The sequence below is a fragment of the Pelmatolapia mariae genome, linkage group LG1, assembly GCF_036321145.2.
Source record: "Pelmatolapia mariae isolate MD_Pm_ZW linkage group LG1, Pm_UMD_F_2, whole genome shotgun sequence".
Classification (NCBI taxonomy): Eukaryota; Metazoa; Chordata; class Actinopteri; order Cichliformes; family Cichlidae; genus Pelmatolapia; species Pelmatolapia mariae.
In genome coordinates this window covers 19,085,994-19,100,820 of record NC_086227.1, presented here as the reverse complement: position 1 = coordinate 19,100,820, position 14,827 = coordinate 19,085,994, and the positions used below count along the sequence as shown (strand labels likewise).

At 38.6% G+C, this 14,827-nt stretch overlaps 1 protein-coding gene across 1 annotated transcript in view; it reads left to right on the top strand.

The window, feature by feature from the left end:
- The window catches only part of mybpc3 (myosin binding protein C3), a 33,887-nt gene that overhangs the window by 2,091 nt on the left and 16,969 nt on the right, over positions 1–14,827 (top strand). The window contains exons 2-14 of the mRNA XM_063469330.1: positions 456–725; positions 2,807–2,902; positions 3,953–4,030; positions 4,326–4,474; positions 4,942–5,059; positions 5,237–5,285; positions 7,652–7,711; positions 8,685–8,702; positions 10,184–10,347; positions 10,442–10,574; positions 12,098–12,100; positions 12,217–12,341; positions 12,445–12,550. Of these exons, the coding sequence (XP_063325400.1) occupies positions 456–725; positions 2,807–2,902; positions 3,953–4,030; positions 4,326–4,474; positions 4,942–5,059; positions 5,237–5,285; positions 7,652–7,711; positions 8,685–8,702; positions 10,184–10,347; positions 10,442–10,574; positions 12,098–12,100; positions 12,217–12,341; positions 12,445–12,550 (1,369 nt within the window). The remainder of the gene's footprint in view (positions 1–455; positions 726–2,806; positions 2,903–3,952; positions 4,031–4,325; positions 4,475–4,941; positions 5,060–5,236; positions 5,286–7,651; positions 7,712–8,684; positions 8,703–10,183; positions 10,348–10,441; positions 10,575–12,097; positions 12,101–12,216; positions 12,342–12,444; positions 12,551–14,827) is intronic.

The following is a 14,827-nucleotide window of genomic DNA, read 5'->3' as shown; positions in this document are numbered from 1 at the left end:
GTGCTCTGACAGGATCTGTGTGGAGTGGCAAAAGGCAAATTTATTGGTTTTCAGTTAGCCCCACCCAGTGTGCTGTGGACTGTACAACATTTTTCACCCTGGGCAGCCATGCTGAGCTCATGACTCTTCTTGTTTTGCTGACATATTCATACTCATTGTTGCCCCCATATGTCTTTTTCTTTCTTCAGAATTTCTTTGGGCATGATCTTTGTTTTTTGAGCAGAGAGAAATTACCCAGATGAAGTATCAAAAAAAAAAGGTTTAAATAATGTCAAATCTCACAGATATTTGACATTTAGTGTTTTTACAGCATGATCAAATTCTAATCACTGAATGCTCGGTGAGATGATCGTATCTGTGCTCACTGCTGGCCTGGCAGCATATGAGCTTTAAAGAAAGAAAGTTAAATTGACACATCAAAGGTTTGCTTTTAATTTCCAACCCACCCTCCCCAGTTTCAGCATTTGCCAGGAAACCAAAGACTCAGGAGGCAGAAGAGGGGTCCTCTGTGATCTTTGAGGCAGAGACCGAAAAGCCGGATGCTAAAGTAAAATGGCAGTGCAACTCAAAGGACATTGCCAGCGACAGCAAATACATTATCGCAGCCGACGGGAACAAGCACTCGCTCACTATAAAAGCTATTACCAAAGAAGACGCCAGTGTCTACGCAGTGATCGCTGGGGGCTCAAAGGTCAAATTTGAATTGAAGGTGGTGTCTCAACCAGGTGGGAGATTGTGATGCCGCTGCTGTGCATTTGAGGTCTCTGTGTGCTCACCTACGGGCTGTAATGTCATCACTGTGCACAAAGCAAAATGGAGCACTCGATGCAGAAAACCACTGAAGCAGTAAATAGTTGACACACTGCATGCACTTGATGTTTCTGCACATTCTGACAGCACCCTCTGACAGCTACTCAAAACCAGATCTCTGAAACAGCTCTGTATGCTGTGCATTTGAGAGATGTTTGCTTTAAAAGGATCAGTTTGACATTTTGGGGAATGCATCATTTCTTTTCCTGTCGAGAATTAAGTTAGAAGATTGATGAAACTCTCTTATTTGACAGCTAGATTCAAGGTTATAGTCAGCAGACAGCTGGCTTAGCATATAACTCATACTGTATTAAGGGCAGCTACCTTGACTCGGTCCAAAGATTTAAAAAAAACATCAGACCACCTGTGCATGAAAGGGCACCTCTATAGCTCACTGTGAAGTTGCTGGGGAACCAGAAATGACTGTGTCGAACTTCGTCTAGACCTTTTTTTAAAAGAGGCATCTATAAAGGTTTAGACCCTCAGAAGTGGCCAATTGTTATGTGGTTAAATATGTTTTGTAGTTGTGCATACAAACTTAGGAGAGGCATTCTTATGGGGCTAGAGTAATCAACTTAAAAACATTTTGTTTTGTGTTCTGTTGGACCTCAGTAACCCTGCTGCCCACGTCCCTGCTGGAGTCACAAGGTGATCAGTTGTTGGCTCATTAGAACAAATCTATGACATTCAAGCCTGGTTCCCTGAACGGAAAGCTCTGTATTAAGGGACTTTAAAAGCTTGAGTGTCGTCACACTGTGTTTTCCCCAAACATGACATTGTGATTTTTTAACACATCAAAAAATCCTACTGAAACTACATGAGAAACTACGTGGTCCACTAAATCAAAAATAATTGTCCCAGAAGGGACTTGAACACTAGTCAGCTGGCGTAAGGGTCTGTGACATTTGGCTTTGTCGCTATAACTGGAAACAGGCCTTCATGTTGTTTCAGTAAGACTTAAATTGTACATAACAGATGGTGGAGAGAGAGAGAGAAGTCATCCAACCCAGTGGTCGGATGACTCGTTGTAACGTGACTAGAAATTACACAGCTTCCTTCAGTTAGTTGCATGCCTGTGTCCTGGGGACTGTTGTCTCTAAATACAAATGATATTACAACAGCAAGTTTATTTCCCAAAAAGTCCAGCTCTTCATTTGAGGCCGTGAACACACCTACTCACTCGTTTAACTTCACTCATTTTGTCCTGTATTTTATCGCACCTGCACAGCACTCTAATGTACATTGAGACGATTGCCAAGTGTGTCACGGAGCAACATTTGTGCTATTAGTTTATCAGTGTGACCCTTTGGCTTTAGTAAGATGTAAACAAATGTCAAAGAAAGACAGCGGCCAAAGTGCCCAGTGTGCTATAAGGGACTGGCCACAGCTGTCTGGGGCTCATATCATGGCCACCTTTACTCTGTTTGCATGACGACCTTGACCCACACCAGTGCATTATTTCCTCATGAGTAACCACCACTTGACTGGCGCTGAGGAAAGGCATGAGAGACAGCTGATAACACATGGAAAGTCAGCGGGCCTTTAAAAAATGATAAGACAAAAATATTTTGGTGATGAATGTTGGCCAGATCCCTTTGTGGGGATAGGTTAATTGAAAAATCTAAATTGCCCATAGGTGTGAATGCAGGAGTGAATGTGAGTGCGAATGGTTGTCTGTCTCTGTGTGTTGGCCCTGCGACAGACTAGCGACCTGTCCAGGGTGTACCCCGCCTCTCGCCCTATGACAGCTGGGATAGGCTCCAGCACCCCCTGCGACCCTAAAAAGGATAAGCGGAAGTGAATGGATGAATGTTGGCCAGAGAGTTTTTGTTGACAAAACGCAAAAATGTTTTCACCTCTCGTATTATTTATGTTGTTTCACAGACTGAAAACTCACTGTTTGGAGCTGATTCTTTGTTAAGAGGGGAACAGTGAATGGACTAAACGTATGATTGTTGTTTCTCTGTGCCTCTCAAATGTTGCTTGCTATCTTCAGCTGAGGCCCCTGCTGATGGAAAACCAGAAGAAGCCCCTTCTCAGCCTGCAGTAGCCCCAGTACAAGAAGAAACACCTGCCCCAGCACAAGCTGAAGGTAAGTTCATTTTTATCACTCAGTGATTCCTTTGTTCTCTTACCAGCTGTCCATTTTTATAAAATATGCTGCGAAAATCATTCCCCGAATGCTCAAAAATGCCCCAAAATATCCCATAACTGTACATGTGTACTCCACAAAGACTTTGAAAACAGCTGCCATTTGTAAGAAAAGGCATTGCCTGGATGCTATTTTAAGTTTTGCACATGCTATGTTTAAAGAAAAGGTCTCCAAGGTCCTGTAATTCCATGCAGCAGGGTGGATAAATACAGGACCCCTCAGACTTTTTAATGACCTTCTTTTAAAGAGGATTTCACATTTATTTTTACTGTAGTAGAGTAATGTCAGGTCAAAAATTGTCATATTCTATTTAACAAAGTTTCAACAAGAGCAGAAAGTTGAATGGTTTATGTCATGTGCCTCTATGTGACAAGTGCGTTAAGGAGGCAATTACAGGACACAGGAAATAACCTCAAACAATCAGCAAATCCAAACATTTGCCAGTGAAAAGTTGCCAGAAAACATTAGAATGAACCTCAAAGACAGTGAGCAAGTTTACTCAACAAAGGGCATGAGGCGACTAAGACAAGACAGATGCAGAGGGATGATTGGGGCAAAGAGGAGATACAGCTGAACTGGACAAGACAAGAGATGAGAGACTACCAAAATAAAACAGGAAGTAACACAGGCACAACAACAACCACACACAGAGACTTGACAACCTGACATGAGGAACAAGGAGGGAATATAGTGACCACAACAGTAACTGAAACTAAAAACCCAAGCCTGAACACGAAATGACATACACAAAGGTGAAAAACAAAACAATAATAAACAATTTAGGAATGACCCTGAGGATCATAAACAGAACATGAGGGACCGAAATATAAAAAAGATTGGGTCAGCAGCCCAGGACCATGATAGGTTTGTCTTAACTCTCAGAGCTAAGCTAATAATGTGCTATTTTCAACATAATAAAAAAAAACAAATATTTTTTCATAATTGAAGTTTGTGCTGTAGCATTGTACTTTAATCCTGTTGGCTTTTCAGATGCACATCCTCCAGATACCAGACAGGACCTGACTGGACTCTTCACAGAGAAACCTCAGAGTGGAGAAGTCACTGTAGGTGAGTGGCTTCAAAATACAGGATATAAAATTAAATACATTTAATCTTTAATCTAATCCCACAGAATTAACCAGCTATGTATAGGAAGGGTGGACACACAAAAGCAAAGATACTTGTAATGAAAATACTTAAAAAGTAGAATATTGTATCCTTTTAATAATAATTAAAAAAAAAAAAGCTATATCACACAATGAATGTAATGTGTATAATGTGCACTCAGTAAGATGATCATTTGTAGAAAAGGTAAAGATGCCATCAGATATGAGAATCAAATCCAAGCCTTGTTTTCACACAGGTGAAAACATCACATTTGTGGCTAAAGTGAACGCTGAGTCGCTGCTGAAGAAACCCACGGTCAAATGGTTCAAAGGGAAGTGGATGGACCTTGCCAGCAAGTCTGGAAAACACCTGCAACTGAAGGAGACATATGACCGCAACACCAAGGTGGGCTAATGCTAAAAAGACATCACAACAAACAACACTAGAAGAAATTTGGAATAACATATGTTAAAAGCTATGCTTCCTTCCAAGGAACACACAAATGCAAGGGCTCATGTTGTTTGTCACTAAAATGACCTTAAGGCTGGAATATGTAGCATTTCACGCTGAAGCAACCAACATGTTTTGCAAGTCCTGCCCTTCTCACTGTCAGTTGGGCAACATCTTGCCTCAGGCATTTATCCTGAAAGCACGACAAACCACAGGCACGCTATCTTCGAGGTAATGACACAGCAGTGACACATCAAACCTGTTCGGGAAACCAGAACTTCAAGGAAACTGAGAGATTTCAAAGGAAAAGAGGCAGGGAAAATCAGCAGACACCTTCTTAAAAACATCCCACATACACACAGCAAAACACATATCTCCAAACACATTAAATCTCACATCTCTTTGCACACATGTGATTGCAGGTCTACACATTTGAGATGCACATCATTGCTGCCAAGGCTAACTTTGCTGGAGGTTATAGATGTGAGGTTTCATCCAAAGATAAGTTTGACAGCTGCAACTTTGACCTCACTGTTCATGGTGAGTGTCCTTATTTTATTAATGTGACCCTCTTTTTATAATAAATACATATATATACATATATATATATATATATATATATATATATATATATATATATATATATATATATATATATATATATATATATATATACATGCACCACAGTGATTTATGGTATTGGACACTTTCTTTCAGAGGCTCGTGCTCCAGAGGGCCTGGATATAAGAGCAGCTTTCAGACGCACGTAAGTTTTATTTAAAAAATAAAATTAAATAATAATATATGTCATTCCAAGAATAAACAAAGTGATGTGACATTTTTTAAAAAGATTTTAAAAAGTAAATTGTTTATATGAGTTGTTCATTGAGAGTTTAACTTCCTCATCCCATTTCTTTAATGTCACAGCTATAAAATTCACATTCCCTTTATAAAACTATTTATAATCCATTAATCAATCACACTTTTACTTCAATTTTGTATTACCAGGCTGACTACATTTTAATAAAAGTGAAATATTGTCATATGTGAAGGGTAAATTTTGATACATTTTTTGTGATCTGTTTTCTGTAATCTCGTTTTATAATCAGAAAACCATTTTATTTTGGATTTGTTGCATATGAACAAACCAGTTTTTGCCCTCTGTAGAAAAATACAGAATATTTCTAAACAGTCTAAAGATGACTATTTAAAGTGTGAAGGAAGGACTGAATTATTTCATTAGATGAGCTGGAGTAATTACTTCTGCATGTTTTCGGTAGATAACAGAAACACTGAAAACCACTTAAGTACCCATAGGCAGATATATTTTTGCACATGCTTTAAATCAGAGTCAATGGGGAACAAAACTGCAGCCATCACTTTGCCGTCAGCTTTGTGTATGATAACGAGGACTCAATAGATTATAAAGTCAATGCACAAGTACAGTTGCTAATAAACTGCAGTGGATTATTGCTGTCTGTGAAAAATAACTGTGGAAATGCTAACCTGTCAGGAGTGAAGGTGGTAAGAAGAGAAGTGGACCAGGAGCAAGGTAGTAAAGGTGTTTGTTGCAACAATTGAGGCCTGTATTCAAACTCTGAGGACTTTGTTAAAGAGCAGAGAAATCAGGATGCAGATCAGAGACTCCTCTCTCTCTTCTGCGGCCCGCCTTTTCTCTGCCAAACAAACCCAGTGTTGTGAATGATACGGCCTCCCTTTTGCAGATTTTTGAGAATGACAACAGAAGGAAGACCTTGAGAGAGCGTGTGGGACTCAAATTCAAAATCCAGCATGCAACTGCTAATTATAGCTGCAATTGTGTTAATCTTCGGCTCTCCATATGTGGAGATTTGAGCTATTAAACTGTTAAGTGACATGCCGCTAGTTGCATCTGTCAGCTCCCTCTGATCTCCTCCTGGGTCTTCATCAAAACACCAAAGCCAGCTGCACAAACAGCTACATGGCAGAGTGAAATTGGACGGTGGTTTGATCATACTGAAAGTGCAGGATGTGCTAAGACACAGGCTTTTCAGTAGCCGAGCTCTTCCATAAGGGGTTGCCACACAGAGGAAGTGCAGCTATGGTGTGTTGTAACTCCACCGCATAAACCAGAGACTCACCTTCTAATCCTGCTGCCGGGTCACAGGCAGGAGACAAACACACAGTCACATCTACTGTGCCCTTGTTTTTATCTGTTATCCCACTCATGAGCAGCAAACAGAGCCTATACCGTACGGTGACTTGTGTTTTCTTTAACCTTCAGTGTTTTGCTTTGTTCTTGCGTGAATGAATGCTGCTGCTCATGGCTTGAAGAACAGTTCTATAGTTTTGGGAAATACAACTTTTTGACTTTGTTTCCAGAAATGAAGTAAAGGGTTGCTTACATTGAAATGGGAACAGTTATCCTAATGTAACAAGAATGGAAGGAGATGTAAACGGCTTGCCTCAATGCCTTAGGCATGACTGCCTTTGCTGTTTTGCTCTTTGTTAAAAGATGCTGGTATAAGACAGATACAGTCATTCCTCAAAAACAAGAACACTTGTGTAATTTCTTAGTAAACTTCCATGTAGTAAACTATTTGAGTTTCAGCAGGGATTATAGTCACATTCAGATGCACACTGGCAGCTGTGGGCACCACAGTTGAGCAGTTATTCCTGTTAAACTTTTCCAAGTCTGCTTTGAGTCCGGCTGGACTCATGAAGCCGGTATGCTGTATTTGTGGAGCTTTGTGGATAAGTTTCCACCTACATTAACTGGACCAAACAGACCCTGACCCCCCTGACTACACCAGCATAAATAAATGTGTATTTCCCAAAATGAAAGCTGCTTCCTTAAACATGGCAACATCTGTCTTTCCAGACAAAAACATCTGCCTGCACTTCACATCTTTCCATTCGTTTTCTTTTAGTTTCGGCGTGTCTGATCCAGTTTTTTTTTTCTTCCAACATTTTGATATGCAAGCATGTCTCTCCCTTGCATATTGGAGTAAACAGGAAATGATTTACCAAGTCTGGGAATGTGGATTTGTTTTATTTAAAATAAACTATATCTGTTTAGTAATAACATTTACTTATTGAAGAAATGAGAAAAAGACAACCTACTGGGCTGTTGATGTTTTCTGATTCCTGCAGTAGCACAGACGGAAATGATGACTCAGGAGAGCTGGACTTCAGTACTCTATTAAAAAAGAGGTAAGGAATTACAAACTAATAAACAAAAAAAATCTAATTATTTATAGTCTTTCAGCCTTTTTTTTTTTTTTTTGGTTTTTTGGGGGTGTTTTGCCCTTTATAATCTAAAACTCTCACGCTTTCATTCCTTCTGGATCTCCTTGCGTCTTCAGAGAGTAAGCTACTTCTGCATTTGCAAACTAAACGTTGGAATGATCACGGATCTGCAACCAAATAAGCCTGAACACAAACTAACAATGCACAGTGATAATTTAAGGTGGCATGATGTGTTCATTATCTCCGAGCTTTTATATTTGTCTGTCACGCAGAATAGAAAAAAGTGTTACCATTTTTTAAACGTATACACATGATTTTCCATCACATAACATCCTGAGTCACTTTGTCAGATCCCACTTTTTTTCCTCACACTTTAAATGAATCCCCTGCTCACCACTGTCACAGCCCCGAAGATCATTTCACTCAGTCTTTCTTTGAAAGTCTTCGGGGTTAACACATGTCACATCCCTAAAATCCGCATATATGCCTCACTATAAGCAGACCCTGTGTTAAAATCCAAACAATGCATGCTTTGTTAGCATATGAGTCATTTTTGACTGACGTTGTAACTCAGGTTTAGCGTGTGCACGATTGCTTCAGTGCATTTTAACCATTGTAATGACATTTAATGTGCTTTAAAAGCATATTTCTAATTTGCTGATTGCATTGCTTTTGAAATGCTGTGTTTTAACTTTTCTGGTTTGTTTTGCCATATTTGCCTCTTGGGTTCTACCTCTGAATGAGCAGCAGTTTCTTAAAACCCTCAAATCGGTAAGAAACTGCTGACACGTTGTCTGAATGTCACTGGGAAACTTTTTGTTGTTCTGTGTTACTTGTTTTTTTCCCCCATGACAGCAAACATTTGACTGCAATAATTAATAGTAATGCTGAAATCACGATCATTCTTAGCTGATTAAGTGCTGCTAGTCTATTACAGAAACATAAGCAAGAGTCAGTCATTTTGACAGTATGTAAAACAAATGCATCAGGGTGTTCACTCAAGTTCAAATAATTCCCCATTACATGATGCACAGAGCAGGCAGATGGAGTTAAACAAAACTTTACTCAGGAGGCAGTCTCACACCAAACAAGACATCAGCAGCAAGTAAGCAACAAGGAAACAGATGACAGGTACACAGAGGTACACAAGCAGTGTGCACAGCTTAGTTAATCCAAGGTATGAAAAGGAGACATTCTCATTTGTAGTGAAACTGCTCTAAAGAAAAAGAAAATGCACATTTTATCTTATTTTGATACAAATATGTTGATATTAATGTTTAATAGGGATCATATTTGCCAGGGAAATTTAAGCATCTCATAGTTTTTCACATCTATAACTTTTATTAACAGTGACACTCTTATATGGAAGGTGAGCAGCGCAACTGGACTGTATAAAAATAATGAATTTCAGGCCTCAATTATGGTGCGAGGGAAAGCAGTTGTCTCTATTTTTTTTAATCTATATTATTTCTGCCTCTTTTCTGGCAGCCAGTTGTTTATTTAATGGGGTTAGGCAAGTAGTTTAGGTGCCTAAACATGACCAAATAAATAAATAAGTTCACATAAAATTTAAAAAAGTAAAAAAAGAAGACGAAGAAATACAAAGTAGGTATATATGGAAATATAGTACTACAAGTAAGTCAAACTCTTGACATGCCTTCACCACCACTTTAACCTTTTTTTTTTTTTTTAATCTTTTCAATCATCAAATTTTTTGTTGTCTTCACTACCAAATGTAATTTAGTAGCGAAGATAATACATTGTTATGAAACAGGGTACAGGGCTGTGGTTCAGGAGGTAGAGCAAGTCATCAACTAACCGGAAGGTTGGTCATAAAATCCCTGGCTGCTCCAGTTTGATATTGAACCCTGAGTTGAAGAATGAACATGAGAGAGAAAGCATTTAGGTGAGGGGAAAAAAATGCTCGTTTAAATGTGTGTGTAAATGAGACATGTTGTACAATGCACTTTGAATGCCTAAGTAGAACAAAAAAGTGCTATATGAGAAACTGTCTATTAACAGCAGCACAAAAAATGTGCATGGGGAGCTTCATAGAAAGTCTTTCTCAGGTGGCTCAGTAATTTTGTTCATGTAGTTTGTAATACTCCTAAATTCTTGAAATTAGCTTTACAGTAACTACAAAATGAGATCAAGCCCATAATGACATAACAGGAGATTACAAAAAACAATCGATGTCGATCTGTTTAAACTAATCGTTAGCTACAAGTTTGTAAACAATCTACTAAAATGACTCTTGAGCGGTTGCTTGTTAGTTTTTCAGTATCGAATAATGAACTGATGCATGCGATATCAATGAATCTGACTGTGTCAGTTTTGCCAGTGTGTTTCAGTGACTGTCCCTGTTTTAACAGCCTGCTTCTTTTCACTCATTCGTGTCACTGGAGTGGTTTTAACATCTCTGTCTTTGTGTGTTAGAACCGTGCAGGTGCACACGGAGACCGATGTGGATGTGTGGAACATCCTCAGCCAGGCTCCTCCTTCTGAATATGAAAAGATTGCTTTTCAGTACGGAATCACCGACCTGAGGGGCATGCTCAAGAGGCTGAAGAAGATGAAGAAAGAAGAAAAGAAAAGTGAAGGTTGGTGTGCTGAGCTTGTAGCAAAACGAACACAATTTAAATGAAAACCTAACAGAGACTGATTATTTTATTTTATTTATGCTCTGAAACACAGCTTTCCTCAAAAAGCTGGATCCTGCCTACCAAGTGTCAAAGGGCCACAAAATAAAACTGGCTGTTGAGGTTGCCAATTCAGATATTGAGGTGAAGTGGCTGAAAAATGGGCAAGAAATTCAACCAACTGGAAGGTCTGAATACACCTTACCTGTGCACCTTTGCTAAGTTTTATTTTTATAGACGCAAGTATTTTATCTTAATCAGGGCCTCATGCCTCAGTTTGCAGGGTGAGCTGAGGGATACTTAAAATGCATGCAGCCTTCTGAATGAAGGCTGCATGCATGAATGAAGGCTTTAGAAATAAAACGCTGTTTTATTTCTAAAGTTTTAAATAACTCTGCAAAAAAATAATCTGGTTTTTAGCAGGTCTTAAAATTAGTTAAATACAATTAAACTCAGATGAACAACAGCACATATTATATATTACACTGTGTCATTATTTATGTAACAAAGACTGAGGTGCGATGGAAGAGGAGTGTGTGGAAAAACTAAGTAACACTTCCACAGGAATTTGATTGATCATCGGTAAGTGTGAGCGGCTTTATAAAAGCAGATGTTTTGGCAGTTTCTAGATCTGGAGCATTCAGATATATTTTAACACAATGAGAAGCAGGAAAGAAAACATCAGTGATCTTAGAGAAGCTATTTTTGTTGCACATCAATCTTCATCATTAAACACTTTAAAGTCTGTCATTCTGCATTGGGGAAGATTATATTCAGTTGTAAAACATTTAAAACAGCTGCCGATTTTCCCACGAGTGGACGTCCCATCAAATTCACCCCAAGGCAGAAAATTTGGAAAACCCAACAACTACAACTCACACTCTTACTTGTTAAATGTTAAAGTTTGTTACAGTACAATCAGAAAAAGACTGAACAAGGCTGGCTTGCTTGGAAGGGTTGCCAGGAGAAAGTCTCTTCTCTCTAAAAAGATCTTGGCAGCATGGATTAGGTTGCATAGTTGCATCTCAACAAACCACGAGACTTCTGCAACAATGTCCTCTGGACAGACGAGACCAAAGTGAAGATGTTTGGCCAGGTGGTGGAGGGGTGATGATTTAGGGTTGTTTTGCAGCCGCAGGAATTGCAGTCACTGAATCGACCATAAACTCCTCTGTGTACCAAAGTGTTCTGGAGTCAAATATGTCAAAATTGCCAAAACTGGGCCATGCAAAAGGACAATGATCAGCAAAAGAATCAAGGTGTTGCAGTAATCCAGTCAAAGTCCAAACCTCATGGACATAAATAAATGCCCACAAGCCTCAATGACCTTTAGCAATGTTGCAAAAAAGTGGGTCAAAATTCCTCCACAGCAATGTGAAAGCCTGATAAAGTCATACCGAAAATGATTACTTCACATTATTGCAACTAATGGTGTTTCCACAAGCTATTGAATCATGGGCTGTGCTTAGTTTTCACACACTGCTTCTGCATTTTGACTTAGGTTCTTTTTAATGTGTTGTTGTTCATCTGAAATTCTATTTAAATCATTTTAGAAGATGCTCAGGGTGGCTTTTTATTATATTCTGTTGCAAAACTTTAGGAAGAACATACTTAACTATATTACTGATTGTTTTTCATTTCTCTCTTTTGCCTCTCCATGACCAACTTCCCTAATTTGTACCTTTATTGCGTCATTTGGTTAAATCGATAGCAAGTAAGTGTCATAAGTAATACAAAACATTTCCTTTCCTTCTCACACGCTATATTGTGGTTTTAAAAAACAAATAAAAACAGTGTTTTCATTGTGTGATAATCTTCCTCCCTGTCAAGGTACATATTTGAGAGTGTTGGCAACATGCGGTACCTCACCATCAACCACTGCTCCCTGGCAGATGATGCAGCGTATTCCTGTAAAGTGGGAGATGAGAAGTGCACCACTGAGCTCTTTGTTAAAGGTATTTGATGTTTAGAGAACATTCACAACATACCAGTTCCAGCACAGGTATGCAAAAACAAAGATGTTCAGCTAAATCACATGTTCTTATCTGTTTTGTGCAGAGCCTCCTGTCCTGATAGTGAAAAATCTGGAGGATCAGATGGTCATGAAGGGTGAGCGGGTGGAGTTAGAGTGTGAAGTCTCAGAGGAAGGAGCAAATGTTAAATGGTTAGATGTTTTTCTTTACACTCATGGCTAAGCAGCCAGTAACTGATCATCCATGTCCCCAATTTATAAAAAAGTGTTCCATCACGGCTGAATAATCATTATTAAATAAAATAAATGAATCATGAGTGAATAAAAAAGTATTCAAAGTGCCATCTACCATTAAATTATATTTAATCGGGTTAAATTTAGGCTCTCTTTTAATTTGCTGGATCCTTAACAGTTGCTCAGACACCCCACAGATGGCATCTGAGGATGTCATGTCTGCAGATAGATACCAGGCCTCAGAGACTGTGAAGTGTTGCTACAAGCTGTGAATTATTATCTCAGTGAAAAGGTTGCATGAGCCATTCAGTATGTCCCTCATGACCTTTACCTGAAGAAGAAAGTTGCTGCTACAAATGTATGCAAGCTGGTATTGTCTGGCCAGTGTAGGTTTGTTGAAACAAAGTACAAAGATTAAATGTATCAGATATACCACCTCTGTATTACAGTTCTGTGTGGTTCTATGTATTCCTGAATTACCTGTTAAGCTGAAAGGTCACCTTGTGTATTTAATGGAGTGACGCAAGTAGACCTAAACCTGCCAGTAAATTGAGCTAAGGAAATGTATGTAACTAAAATGCAAAAAAACCACACAAAAAACAGGTGGTTGTAACAAAGTGAGAATCATCTGAAAGTTCCAACTTTTGCTAAAGCGATAAAATAAGTGTATAACACAGGACTGCAGCCAAAATGCTTCAAACAAATAGTCAAACCTGAATTCTTTTGCAAAAATGGCCCAAACTGGCATGTGTATTAATTTGTACATGGTCCATCTAACTAAACAATGTATCCCATTTGTTGAAGTTGGGCTCATGTGAATTCAAATTGGATCAATTCTGAAATGCAATATAAACTTTCTAACTTAAGATATTGTCTTTATTTCACCTATTGACCTGTACTCTGACCTTGGATTCTGGAAGCAGGAAATCTGTAATGTTGGAATGTAAAGTTACATGTTGTTTAAAGTGTATCTCCCAGAATAACATTTTAAATTTTGTTCCACCGCATACTATGAAAAGTACACAAAAACTCACCAATGAAATGCACTGAACCATAATCAGACATGTTGCTAAGTGATGAAACCAACATGTGTGTCATAATATTTTTAAGTGATGAAACAGATGAAATTTCTAAATGTCAAAACATCCCACAGGTCAGTGCTAAACCACTTAACATTGGAATATTAATCATTCAAGCTCTTTTATCTCAAGGGATGACTCAGTCATGTGTCTAAACATAGCAGGCAACTAAGCAAAGAAGTAATTTTAACTGTAACTCTTTAAGCTTTTTGTTACTAGCAGCCTGTTGCAAAAACAAGTAGTTTGTGGTGCGTGGTGTGCAGTGTGTCCTTAAAAAAATCTGAGGAATTTGGGCAAGTGGAGGACAAAAAAAAAGAAGAACCTGGCTTAAAAAAATGTCCACAGTAGATTAACAATATCTGACAGTCGTGTCCTTAAGATACTGGGGAAATGTCAGCTAAGCCCTGATACTGGCCCTTCAGTTGATCAGTCTAGTGTTCATCAAATCCTCATCACAAATGGTCTCGGTGGAAGTTTGGCTGACAATAAGTCATTCTTGAGGAAGTGAAACAGGAAAAAAAGAAGCCTGAGATTAGCGAGTTTACCTCAGTTGGACAGAAAGTAAGGTCTGATGAAGTGATGAATCCATATTAAAATTTGTGGGTACAAATAATCATCAGTGCATATGGAGGAGGTCAGGAGAGAGCTTCAACAGTGAGTATCTACAGCCATCTGTAAAGCACGGTGGAGGCTCTGTCATGGTTTTGGGACTGCATTTCAGCCAATGGTGTTGGGGATCTTGTCAAAATGGAGAAAGATTGATGAATTAAATACTGATTAAATACAGAAAAGTATCCTCAGATTTTGATTTAGTGTGCAGTGTCAACTTACTTACTGTGATTTTGCCTTATGCTACATTTCCACGTATGTTGGCACATGGTTTAGTAACATGTTTCACCACCTATTTACCATTTTCCTAGCAACATATTATGTACTGTACATAATATGACGCAAAATGTAACAAAAAATGTCTAGCCAATTAGCTGTTTTAATTGTCATACTGGGATTCAGTGACATCAAAATCCACAAGAAGTAGTGCATTTTACCTCAAAAGTAGACAACCTCTGAAAAATGGTTGAGCAGTGTAACTAGCTCTTTTTATCTGAAACTTTTCACCATGTTTGTTGATCATATTGATTTTAATTGTGGTTTTAAT